General features: G+C 60.4%; 1 protein-coding gene across 1 annotated transcript in view; it reads left to right on the top strand.

The window, feature by feature from the left end:
* The window catches only part of RPS6KA1 (ribosomal protein S6 kinase A1), a 35,739-nt gene extending 23,829 nt beyond the window's left edge, over positions 1-11,910 (top strand). The window contains exons 5-23 of the mRNA XM_054170862.1: positions 771-852; positions 1,120-1,200; positions 2,006-2,085; positions 2,604-2,710; positions 3,221-3,258; positions 3,387-3,529; positions 3,841-3,911; positions 4,143-4,231; positions 4,902-4,966; positions 5,195-5,297; positions 5,570-5,697; positions 6,582-6,707; positions 7,415-7,504; positions 7,849-8,007; positions 8,208-8,369; positions 8,917-8,993; positions 9,107-9,224; positions 10,284-10,421; positions 11,036-11,910. Of these exons, the coding sequence (XP_054026837.1) occupies positions 771-852; positions 1,120-1,200; positions 2,006-2,085; positions 2,604-2,710; positions 3,221-3,258; positions 3,387-3,529; positions 3,841-3,911; positions 4,143-4,231; positions 4,902-4,966; positions 5,195-5,297; positions 5,570-5,697; positions 6,582-6,707; positions 7,415-7,504; positions 7,849-8,007; positions 8,208-8,369; positions 8,917-8,993; positions 9,107-9,224; positions 10,284-10,421; positions 11,036-11,158 (1,980 nt within the window). The 3' untranslated portion in view covers positions 11,159-11,910. The remainder of the gene's footprint in view (positions 1-770; positions 853-1,119; positions 1,201-2,005; positions 2,086-2,603; positions 2,711-3,220; positions 3,259-3,386; positions 3,530-3,840; positions 3,912-4,142; positions 4,232-4,901; positions 4,967-5,194; positions 5,298-5,569; positions 5,698-6,581; positions 6,708-7,414; positions 7,505-7,848; positions 8,008-8,207; positions 8,370-8,916; positions 8,994-9,106; positions 9,225-10,283; positions 10,422-11,035) is intronic.
* Positions 11,911-12,215: the final 305 nt, after the last annotated feature.

The raw sequence follows: 12,215 nt of genomic DNA, 5'->3' as shown, positions 1-12,215 counted from the left end.
TGAGAGCTGAGGGGCTGGAGGGGGTCAGCGAGGGCAGGTCTGTAGCTGGCTCTGCCAAGCTGTCAGCTAAACTGGGGGCTGGGAGGACTCAGCCTTGGTGCTCCCTTCCCAGGAGTGTTGCTGTGTGCCAGGGACTGGCTTTGGCCCCTGCCTGGGGTCCAGTTTCCCTGCTGTGAAGGGGGCAGGAAGCAGCCTGTGGCTCTGATGTGTTTCCATGTGCAGACACTCCAGGGCTCTCCCAGACCATCTGCTCACACTTCCATCGGCCTCTTGGCACTTCCCAGCACTGGCACTGGGGGCTGCCCGGGGCTGGGGGCTGCAGCCTGGGCAGAGGAAAGCCAGGGGGGAGCCTTTGGAAGCTAAAAGCAGGTGGGATGGGACGTCAGGGAAGGAGGTACAAATCCAAAGGGGCTGCAGGACCTGCACAATGGGAGGTTGATCTCCACAGCAGCAGGTCAGCAGGAGGCTCTGTGGCACTGTCAAGCATCAGTGCTTGGAGTCACAGCTCCCAGGAGCAGCCACAGCCTCCTGGGAACTGCAGAGTGAGGGAGAGGAGTGGAGAGGATGAAGGTGCAGTGTGAATGCAGGAGGGCTGCAGAGAGAGGGTGAGAGACCTCTACACACAGCACCTGCCTGAACACCTCGTGGGGTTCCTCAGGGGGAGTCTGAGGTCTGAGCAGCCCTGTGGCCAGAGGCTCTTGGGGTTACTGCCAGCTGTGGCATCCAGCTCCCAGGCTGTGCTGGGCTGATGTGCTGCTCCTCTGCCTCAGGTTTTCTTGGTGAGGAAAATAACCCCACCAGACAGCAACCACCTCTATGCCATGAAAGTGCTCAAGAAGGCAACTCTGAAAGGTAGGAGACTCCTCCTGTGGTGCTCTTGACCTCCGTGGCCTGAAGCGCAGAGGGGAAACGTCACAGCAGCCACCCCAGGGGGGTTGGGGGAAGGGGAAGTGTCTCAGCCAAAGAGCCTCCTTTTGTCTCCAGCTGTAGAAGATTCTTGGTGCAGTGCTGGAGCTGGCAGAGATCTGGCTCAAGCTGCCTGGCACTGCAGAGCTGAAGGCTGGGGGCAAGGCTGGCACCAGGGTGCTGTGCCTGAGCTGTGCCTCCCTCTTCCCTCAGTGCGTGACCGAGTGAGGACGAAGATAGAAAGGGACATCCTGGCTGATGTCAACCATCCCTTCGTGGTGAAACTCCACTATGGTGAGTGTGCAGCTGCCTGGGGGCTGCTGGCAGGGGGCTGCAGGCACAAAGGGGCCCTGGCTGCTTTTAAGCACAAGGAAGGAAGGTGCCATGAGCAGGAAGGTGAGCGTGAGGCATCCAGCAGCAGGCTGCTGGGAGGATGCTGAGAGCCTGTCCTGGTGCCTGACAGGCTTCTGGAGGCAGCTGGAAGGGAGAAGAGGCCTGGATCAGCCTGCACCCCTCCATGGCTGTGCTGCTTTGGAGCCTTCACAATCCCCTTGGCACAAATCCCTTCATGGGAAGGTTTCCTCCCGTGCCTGCCCTGGCTGTTGAGTGGGCAATGGAGCATGGACTGGGAGAAGAGTTTAAACACCAAATCCTTGGGATTAAAACAGTAGAGCTGGAGAAAGTGAGACAGCAGAGTCAAGCCAGAGTCTGGCAGGAGTCATGCTCTGACTCTGGGGCAGGTGAGGATGGCCTCTCCCCTGGGAAGTGACCAGAGGCTCTTGAGGGAAAGCAGCCCTGGCAGCAGGGCACCAAAGAGCCCTGGCAGCAGGGCTCCAAAGAGCCCTGGCAGCAGGACAACCCTGGCTGCAAGGGAGCCAAGCCCCTGTCAAGGAGGAGTTTCTGCAGTGCCAGAGTGCTGCTGGTGAGCTCCCAGCCAGGCTGCCTCACTTTCCCCACAGCCTGAGCCCTACCTGGTGTAACTCAGTACCCAGGCAGGGCTGTGCCCAGCTGGAGCCAGGGGGACTGGCAGTGACTAGTGGAGCAGCAGGGAGCCTGCCCTGGAGCAGGGCTGTGACTGCTGCTCTGGGCTGTGTTTCAGCATTCCAGACCGAGGGGAAGCTGTACCTCATCCTGGATTTCCTCAGAGGAGGTGACCTCTTCACTCGCCTTTCCAAGGAGGTCGGTGTGCTCTGGCAGCTTGCTGGGGGCCTGAGCCTCTCAGTTTGTGCTCAGCTGCCTGGAGCAGTGATGGAGCTGCCTGAGAGGGGGGAAACAAACCCAACCTGCTGCCAGCCCAGAGCTGGCGACAGGAGAGGATGGCTGAGGAGCCTTCCTCTGGCAGAAAGCAGCAGCACAGCAGCAGGTCTCACCTCTGCTGGGCACCATGTGGAGGGTGCAGGCAGGTGAGAACCCTGCCCTGGTTGTGTGGGGGTGAGGCAGGGGATGGGAGGGGTAAGGAGAAGTTGTGCCAGGTGATGGCAGCTGAGAGCACAGCCCTGGGGAGCATAAATGCAGAGGGGTTTAAAGGTCTGCTTTGGGATTTGGTGTGGCTGCTCCAGGGTGCTGAGTGAAGCCTGGGAGACCTGGGTGTGAAGGAGCAGGGAGGGGGCAGCATGGACGTGGAAGGTGCCTTGGAGCCAGTCCTGCTGCCAGCATTGTGACCCCAGCTGCTGTGCCCTTCCCCTCCCTCCCTGCAGGTGATGTTCACTGAGGAGGATGTGAAGTTCTACCTGGCAGAGCTGGCTCTGGGGCTCGACCATTTGCACAGCCTGGGAATCATCTACAGGGACCTCAAACCAGAGAAGTATGTGGGGCACAGCTGGGGCACGGACCCCACTCAGCAGCCCCCAGAGGCAGAGCTGGGTGGTGCCCCAAGGCCAGGCAGAGGGGAGGGGGCAGTGCCAGTCCAGGGGCTTCCTGCTCTCAGCAGTGCTGTGGAAGCAGCGTGTGGGCACCACAGGTCTGAGCAGCCATCCTTGGCTCCACTTGAGAGCCCTCAGAGGGAAGTGGCACCAGGCAGGGCCTCTGCAGTGGCACCAGCTGCAGCCCTGGGGCACCAGGGGTGGTGTCCCCTGAGGGGGTCACTCCCTCGGTGTGAAGCTGAGGGGGCAGGGAGCTACTTTTTGTCCTGCCCACATCTTGTTGAGGGAGCCTAAAGCACTGGGGGCAGGGGCAGGGGCAGGGGCAGGGGCAGGGGCAGGTAACTCCCTCCGGGGGAGCTCTGGGGACATCCCCAAGCAGCCTCTGCTGTGTGCTGGCTCTCACAGCTCCTGCTGCAGGCAGTGGCAGCTTCGTTTTTCCTTTCCTGCTGCAGCATCCTCTTGGATGAGGAAGGGCACATCAAGCTCACAGGTAAGGGACTGCAGAGCCTTGTCCCCCAGCCAGGCTGGTGCTGGCAACAGGGAGCTGCTCTGTGGCCTCCCAGCCCTGCCTGCTGCTCAGAGTCCCTGGTGCCTGCCGACAGCTCTTCTCTCTGGTAGATTTCGGCTTGAGCAAGGAGGCCATAGACCACGAGAAGAAAGCCTACTCCTTCTGTGGCACCGTGGAGTACATGGCACCAGAGGTGGTGAACCGCCAGGGCCACTCCCACAGCGCTGACTGGTGGTCCTACGGCGTGCTGATGGTACGCGGGGGCCGGGGCGGGGGGCTGCGGGGCCGGCTGCGCTGGGGGGATTCTGCGCACCCCAGCTCAGGGCTGTTGGTGTCTGTGCAGATCTGGTGCCACCGTCTGGCAGCAGCTGCAGCCCGGGGCTGCTGCGGCAGCAGGCGCTGGCTGGGAGGCGCTGTCCCTGCGCGGCGCTGTCCCTGCGCGGCGCCGCTCGCAGCTGTGGTCGCTCACTGACTTCAGGAGCTCCGCGGAGCTCCCAGCTGCAGCTGCAGTGGGATCTGTGCCTTGCTCGGATGTGACCTCCCCTTCTTCTCTCTCCCCCCCAGTTTGAGATGCTGACTGGCTCGCTGCCCTTCCAGGGGAAGGACAGGAAGGAGACCATGACTCTCATCCTCAAGTAAGAGAAGTTTGCCCTCCCTGCTGAGCTGCTCCCAGCGTTGTTGCAGCCTGGGGCCTCCTGCGACTGCAGGGCACCGTGTGGCAGGCAGCAGGGTGGCACCAGCAGGGGGTTGGAAGGGTGCAGCATTAAATGCCAGAGTGGTGATTGTGCTGCTGGGGGTGGAGGTGCTGCCCACAGCCCGCGGGCTGCCTGCTGCAGCCCTGCAGCTGGTTGCACAACTTCCTGCAGGGCGAAGCTGGGCATGCCGCAGTTCCTGAGCGCCGAGGCGCAGAGCCTCCTGCGAGCCCTCTTCAAGCGCAACCCAGCCAACAGACTAGGTGAGGCCTTGGCCTTTGCTTCAGTTTCTGGCCACCCCTGGTGCTGGGCTGGGGCCTCCCCATCCTCCTGGGTCAGCAGCATGCTCACACTGGTGCTCAGCTCGTGGCCTCACTGCTTTGCAGCCAGGTTCATTGCTAGAGTCACAGAATGGGTTTGGTTGGCAGGGACCACAAAGGTCATCCAGTTCCAAGCCCCCTGCCCATCAGGGACACCTCCCACCAGCCCAGGTGGCTCCAGGCCTCATCCAGAGTGGGAGAGTTGGGGCTGTTCAGCCTGGAGAAGAGAAGGCTCCAGGGAGACCTTAGAGCAGCCTCCCAGTACCTGAAGGGAGCTACAGGAGAGCTGGGGAGGGAGTTTCCAAGGGCTTGGAGAGATAGGGCAAGGAGCAGTGGCTTGAAAGCAGAGCAGGGGGGGTGTAGGGTGGACATTAGCAAGAAGCTCTTTACTATGAGGGTGGTGGAACACTGGAACAGGTTGCCCAGGGAGGTGGTGGAGGCCCCAGCCCTGGAGACATTCAAGGTCAGGCTTGGTGGTGCTTTGAGCAGCCTGCCCCGGCGGGGGGATGTCCCTGCTGACTCAAAGGGGGTGGCCTGGGTGAGCTGTAAAGGTCCCTCCCAGGCCAGTGCTGGCTGTGTGCTGGTGCAGCACACCCATGGGTGCATCTTGCAGGTTCTGGACCAGATGGGGCAGAGGAAATCAAACGCCATCCCTTCTACTCCACCATCGACTGGAACGTGAGTGCCGGAGCCTAGCCTCAGCCTCCCCTGGTGCAGCCTGGGACTGTGTCCTCTCATCCTCTTTCTCCCCAGAGTGACTCAAAAGCATCCCCACTGGCCAAAAAGTCTTCCCTCAGGCTGAGGAACCCCTTCCTGGCCTCTTGTTCCTTTCCTCCTGCCTTGGCATCCTTCTGGGCAGGCAGCAGAGCCCTGCCAGAGCACTCGGGAGCTGTCCTTGTCTTGCAGAAGCTGTACCGCAGGGAGATCAAACCTCCCTTCAAGCCTGCCGTGGGGCAGCCGGATGACACCTTCTACTTCGACACAGAGTTCACCTCACGGACACCAAAAGGTTTGTCTGAGGCCACACAGAGCCAAAGCTCCCTGAGTGGGGCCAGGCCCCATGGCCCCATCCTGCTGTGCCAGTGCCAGCAGGGCAGGGGTGGCCTCCTGTTGGTGCTGCCAGCTGCAGGCGCAGGGGTGCTAGGGGAAGCTCGGTGCTGTGTGGTGTGGCTCTGGTCCCAAATAACCTAAAGAGAAGCCACAGCTCCTGGGGAGCAAGGGGAAGGCTTCTGCTGCCACAGGAGCAGCCCCCCTGAAGCTGTCTGTGCCCTCCTGCTGCAGACTCCCCAGGCATCCCCCCCAGTGCAGGAGCACACCAGCTCTTCCGAGGCTTCAGCTTCGTGGCCACAGGACTGATGGAGGATGGCAAAGTGAAGCCTGCCCAGCCCCCCCTGCACTCTGTGGTACAGGTAGGAAGCAGAGATGCAGGAACCACTGTCTGAAGCTGCAGTGATGCTCCAGAGTGGCTCTGGGGGAGCTCTCTACCACCTGGAGCAGAGTTAATGATCGGAGGCTGGAAGCCCTCTGCTGTGAGGCCAGGCTGAGACAGTTGGGGTTGTACAGCCTGGAGAAGAGAAGGCTCCAGGGGGACCTCCTGGTGGCCTTGCAGCACTTCAAGGAGCTGAACACAAAGCTGGGGACAGACTTCTGAGCAAGGCCTGTTGGGACAGGACAAGGGGGGATGGTTTGAACTCCAAGAAGGAGACTGAGAGAGGAGGGAAGGGAGAAATGTTTGACACTCAGAGTGGGGAGAGCCTGGCCCAGGCTGCCCAGAGAGGTGGGAGCTGCCCCATGGCTGGAACCATTGCAGGTCAGGTTTGGGGCTCTGAGCAGCCTGCTCTGGTTGGGGATGTCCCTGCTGACTGTAGGGGGTTGGAGTGGATGACCTTTAAAGGTCCCTTGCTACCCACAGCAGTCTGTGGCTCTGGCAGGAAGGCTGAGGCAGTGCTGTCCTGTTTTGAGTTCTCACATCCTGTTGTTCTTCCACTTCCATCAACTCTCCTGTGCAAAGGTCACCAGGGCAAGGCAGCTCTGTTTGCTGTCCTCTCCCCAGGTGGACCTGTGCTAGCAGAAGGTCTGTGTGAGTGCCCATGGCTTGGCAGGTGCCACCAAAATGCTGCACACTGGATGCAGGCAGCCTTAGCCTGCTGACCTACATCTGCCTCCTTCCCTTCTCCTCCCTCAAGCTGTGGGACGCAGCAGCCTGCAGCCTGCCGGCTCGCTCTCAGCTGCCGTTGCATCGTGTTGCAAGCCTTCCCCTCAGGCCCCTGAGCTCTCTGCTCTCCCCTTGCAGCAGCTGCATGGCAAGAATGTGCAGTTCAGTGATGGCTACGTGGTGAAGGAGGCCATCGGCGTTGGCTCCTACTCGGTCTGCAAGCGCTGCGTGCACAAAGCCACCAACATGGAGTACGCCGTCAAGGTCTGGGCTCTGCCCCCTCAGCTCCCCTGCCAGGCTGCTGCCCACCCCCACGGGCACCAGAGCAACACCCAGGGATGAAATCTCCTCCCCTGCTCACACAGGGCCCCAGGGGGCAGCTGCTGTGCACGTAGCCAGATGAGAGTTCTGGCTCAGGGAGCAGGAGCGCAGCGCAGCCTCCCTGTGCCTGGCCGCTCCAAACGTCGTAGCCGAGCGTCAGGACTCTTGCTCTGGAAGGTTCCTTCCAACCTCAGCAGTTCTATGGTCCTATGAATGTGGGGGTCTGGGGCACAGAACTGAGCAGGGGGTTCTAGAGCTGGTTGCTGGAGAGAGCAGGGGCAGCAGCTGGGGGCATCTGGCCAATGTGTGCGGACATCTGAAAGGGTGGGGGGCAAGAGGATGGGGCCAGGCTCTCTTCACTGGTGCCCTGTGGCAGCAGGAGGGGCAACAGGCACAGAATGGAACCCAGCAGGTTCCACCTCAACACAAGGAAAGAATTCTTTGGTGTGAGGGTGCTGTGGAGAGCTTCCTGTGCAGCCTGCCCAAGGTGATCCTGCTTTGGACTCAATGGTCTCCAGAGGTCCCTTCCAACCCCTGCCATGCTATGGCTCTGTGATTCTGGGCTCTCTGCAGGCCCCCACTCTGCAGTGCTTTGCTTTCTGCTGGCCTCTCTCCAGCCATGCTCCTCATGCTCCTCCACCCTGCTGCAGGTCATCGACAAGAGCAAGAGAGACCCTTCTGAGGAGATCGAGATCCTGCTGCGGTACGGACAGCACCCAAACATCATCACCCTGAAAGATGTGAGTGTGGCTCAGGGCTGGCCCTGCCCTGGGCTCAGCACTGCTCTGGGGGGCACAATGCAGCCCCAGCACAGGCAGCCCAATGGCCCTGCTCAGTGCATTGCTCTGGGGTGAGGAAGCAACCCCAGAACACCTCTGCTCTGCTGAATTCTGCCTGGTGGCAGGAGGGGGCTCTGGAGGCCCTTTTGGGTTAACCTCAGTACAAGAAGGAGGCTCTGGAGGCCCTTTTGGGTTAACCTCAGTACAAGAAGGAGGCTCTGGAGGCCCTTTTGGGTTAACCTCAGTACAAGAAGGAGGCTCTGGAGGCCCTTTTGGGTTAACCTTCTCCATCTCTCCCTCGTCAGGTGTACGACGATGGGAAGTTCGTGTACCTGGTGACTGAGCTGATGAGGGGAGGAGAGCTGCTGGACAAGATCCTCAGACAGAAGTTTTTCTCTGAGAGGGAAGCCAGTTCAGTGCTGCACACCATCTGTAAGACAGTGGAGTATCTGCACTCCCAAGGGGTGAGTGTGGTTCCCTCTGTCTCCCTGGGAAGCTGGCACTGCACTCCTCTCCCTCTCTGCCCGGCAGGACCCTTCCTTCTTGCTGCTGTGGCGCTCTTGGCAAGGCAGCCGTGGGGCCAGGGCAGGGCTTGAGAGTCCTGCTGCACCTTCAGACCTTCCTCTTGCTGGGCTATGAGAGCAGCACTTCCCTTGCTCCACAGGTGGTTCACAGGGACCTGAAGCCCAGCAACATCCTCTACGTGGACGAGTCAGGGAACCCCGAGAGCATTCGCATCTGTGACTTCGGCTTTGCCAAGCAGCTGAGGGCTGAGAACGGCCTCCTCATGACCCCCTGCTACACAGCAAACTTTGTGGCACCCGAGGTGAGCACCCAGCTGCCCTGAGACCCTTCAGCAGCTCCCATGTCCCTCCCTCAGCCTCTGCTCTCTCTGCCCCATTCCCAGCCGCAGCTCACTCTGGCAGGCTCTGTGCTGGAGAGGTGCTGACAGAGACTCCCTGGAGTGGCAACCAACCCGGGGACCTTAAGTGCAGTCCTCCAGCTTGCACTGCCCTGCTTAGGGTGCTGAGACTTTCAAACCCCAGGGATTTCCTGGGCAGCTTCCCTTCCTGATGAGCTGCTCAGTTACAAGAGCTGGGAGGACTTTCCACTCAGCTGTCTTAGTGTGGAAGAAGGACAACGAGCCAGCCCACCACGGAGCAAGCTGCCACTGGAGCATGGCTCCTGTGTCGCTCTGGGCCTGACAGCTTCCTCTGCCTCCAAAATCTGACTGCAGTCCTGAGCCTGACTCCAAGACTTTGCTGTTCAGTCGAGGTGTAGGAGCTTTGCACCCAGGGGCCAGGCTGCTCTCCACCAGCTGAAGGGAGCTCAGCAAGGAGAAGCCAACGCTCTCCTTTTTGTCTTCTGCTCAGGTGCTGAAACGCCAAGGCTACGACGAGGGCTGTGACATCTGGAGCCTGGGGGTGCTCCTCTACACCATGCTGGCAGGGTGAGCACCGTGGGCCCAGCGCAGCTGGACCTCTCCTTGGTCACTGCCAGCTGGAGGTGCTCCCTGGCTGGGTCACAGGGCAGTTAGTGCAGGGCTGTCCCTTCTCTCCCCAGCTGCACTCCGTTTGCGAATGGCCCCAGCGACACTCCAGAAGAGATCCTGACCCGCATCGGCGGGGGGAGGTTCTCCGTCAGCGGAGGCAACTGGGACACGATTTCTGACATGGCCAAGGTAGGCTTGGACCCCCACCTGCCTCACCCTGCAGGCTTGGACCCCCACCTGCCTCACCCTGCAGGCTTGGACCCCCACCTGCCTGACCCTGCAGGCTTGGACCCCCACCTGCCTCACCCTGCAGGCTTGGACCCCCACCTGCCTGACCCCTCAGGGTTGGACCCCCACCTGCCTGACCCTGCAGGCTTGGACCCCCACCTGTCTGACCCCGCAGGGTTGGACCCCCACCTGCCTCACCCTGCAGGCTTGGACCCCCACCTGCCTCACCCCGCAGGCTTGGACCCCCACCTGCCTGACCCCGCAGGCTTGGACCCCCACCTGCCTCACCCTGCAGGCTTGGACCCCCACCTGCCTCACCCTGCAGGGTTGGACCCCCACCTGCCTGACCCTGCAGGCTTGGACCCCCACCTGCCTCACCCTGCAGGGTTGGACCCCCACCTGCCTGACCCCTCAGGGTTGGACCCCCACCTGCCTCACCCTGCAGGCTTGGACCCCACCTGCCTCACCCTGCAGGCTTGGACCCCCACCTGCCTCACCCTGCAGGCTTGGACCCCCACCTGCCTGACCCCTCAGGGTTGGACCCCACCTGCCTGACCCTGCAGGGCTGGGGTCAAGCACAGCCAGGTGCTGTGAGGCAAGATCAAAGCAGGCTGGGGAGGGCCAGAAGGGAGAGAAGAGCAGCAGCAGGGCTCCTGCCCTGGGGCAGCCCAGCAGTGTGCTGCTGTGGGCTCAGCAGTGGTGCTGGGCCTGCAAGCTCCAGGGGAGTGGTTGGACTCGATGATCTCAAGGGTCTCTTGCAGCCTCCACAGCTCTGTGGCTCTCCTCATGCTCTCTTTAGCTCTGGCTGTCAGCATCTGTGTGGAACATCAACTCCTCCTTGGCCCACCTGGGGTTTGCTGCTGTGTTCCACCCAGCCCAGATTTGATACAAAAGGAGATATCTGGGGACTTCAAACTTGGCCTTTGAATTTCCATCCTGATTTGGGGGCAGCCAGCTGGGATTTTTGCATTTCAAATATGAAGCCTTTTAAAGGCTTAACCTCCCAAACCATGCCCTTAGGATCTGGTGTCCAAGATGCTCCACGTGGATCCTCACCAGCGCCTCACAGCCAAGCAGGTCCTGCAGCACCCCTGGATAACCCAGAAGGACAGCTTGCCCCAGAGCCAGCTGAACCACCAGGACCTCCAGCTTGTCAAGGTACAAAGCCTGGGCTGGGCCTCCAGCTGGTTCCTCAGGTGCCAGGGGCTCTGTGGAAGGCAGCAGCCCAGGTGGGCAAAGCTGGATGGAAGGTCAGAGAGGAGGGGGCCAGGGGAGGCAGAACAAGGCAAGCTGGGAGGTTTTGGCAGGAAACCTGGGGAGGTTCTTCAGCAGCATGGGAGGGAGGTTTGAAGAAGAGAGAGAGATGCTTCTGGCTTTGTAAAGCCCTGAGTCTCCCTCTGCTACATCTTAGCCTGGAGAAGAGCTCAGTGCTCTCCACAGCTACAGAAAGGTTGGATTGAGGCTGGGGTTGGCCTCTTTGCCCAAGCAGCTGACAACAGGACAAGAGGAAATGGCCTCAAGCTGTGCCAGGGGAGGTTTAGGTTGGAGCTTAGGAAGAATTTACTGCAAGAGTGGTCAGGGATTGGAACAGCTGCCCAGGGAGGGTCACAGTCCCTGGAGGTGTTCAAGGACCCTGTGGCCATGGCACTTTGGGACGTGGTTTAGTGTTCATGGAGGTGTTGGGTAGAAGGTTGAACTTGATGCTCTTGGAGGTCTTTTCCAACCCTAACAATTCTGTGGTTCTATAAATGACTTTCTGCCTTCTCTCCCAGGGGGCCATGGCTGCCACCTACTCTGCACTGAACAGCTCCAAGCCAAGCCCCCAGCTGAAGCCCATCGAGTCCTCCATCCTGGCACAGAGGAGGGTGAAGAAGCTTCCTTCCACCACACTGTGACACTGAGATGCTCTGCAGCCCACAGCACGGGGCAAGCACAGCCCAGAGCCCTGGGGACAGGGCAGGAGATGGTTGATCGATGCCTGCCCAGGAGCTCCCTCGAGGACCTGTTCTCAAAAGGCCAAGTGCCTTCTGAAAGCCTGGCTGCTCCCTGCCTGGACTGACCTTTGGGAGAGTTTCACTGGAGGACCTTTAGGAAGTGTAAATTGTTGATTTTTAGAGACCCTCAGCTGTGTATATCAGACCCAGAATGGGACTGGTGTCAAGTGGCACTCAAAAGCAGCCCTGCTTCACCCTCCCCTGCCTAGGGCCAGACGTTTGCTGTTGCTGCATCACTGCTGGGAGCTGATCCTCTCCAATGCCATCACAGCTGGAAGACTGCACAACATCTGGGGTTCAGGCTCTGGGCTTTTTCCTCCCTGGAACCTTTGGGTGCCCTTCCCAAAGTCAGCCCTGCAGACTCCCAGCCAGCAGCTCCGGTGTCTGCAAAGGCCCTTCCCTCACCTCCCCTCTTTGTCTTTTGTGTTTGGAGCACCAGCTCTGCTCTTCAGACTCTGTTTTCTGCTGTCTCCTGCCCTCCCCCAGCCCAGCCAGGACTTCTTTTCCAACCCCCCCTTAGATACTCTTCTTTGGCTCATTCCTTCCCTCTGCCCTCCCATCCTCCCCATCGCTCCCAGGAGGGGATGGCAGAGGAACCTCCTCAGCGGAGCTGAGGCTTCAGCCTGGCTCTGGCTGCTGCTTTTACTGGGGTTGGGGGGGGGTCATTTTCCTCCAGCAGGAAGCTGTGGAACAGCCTCATCCTTTCTGGTTTTAATTTCCCTCTGCTCTCCAGCTGGTAACTCAGGGTTTCTTTTGGAGCTGTACAATAAAGGTGTCCTCAGCTGACCTCATCTCACCACCTGACTCCTAGCTGCAGAATGAAGCCACCCTGGCCGTTCCCCCACCTTGGAAGGAGCTAAGGTTTCTTGCCTGCCTCTTGGGAGATCTGCAAAGCTTTTTTTCCTCTGGCCCTGCGATGGAAACACCAGCAGCAAGGGCTGCAGCTTGTGCCACCTTC

Source organism: Dryobates pubescens, chromosome 20, assembly GCF_014839835.1.
Source record: "Dryobates pubescens isolate bDryPub1 chromosome 20, bDryPub1.pri, whole genome shotgun sequence".
In the NCBI taxonomy this organism is placed as follows: Eukaryota; Metazoa; Chordata; class Aves; order Piciformes; family Picidae; genus Dryobates; species Dryobates pubescens.
The sequence above is the reverse complement of the archived record's forward strand: the minus strand, read 5'-3'. Positions and strand labels throughout refer to the sequence as shown.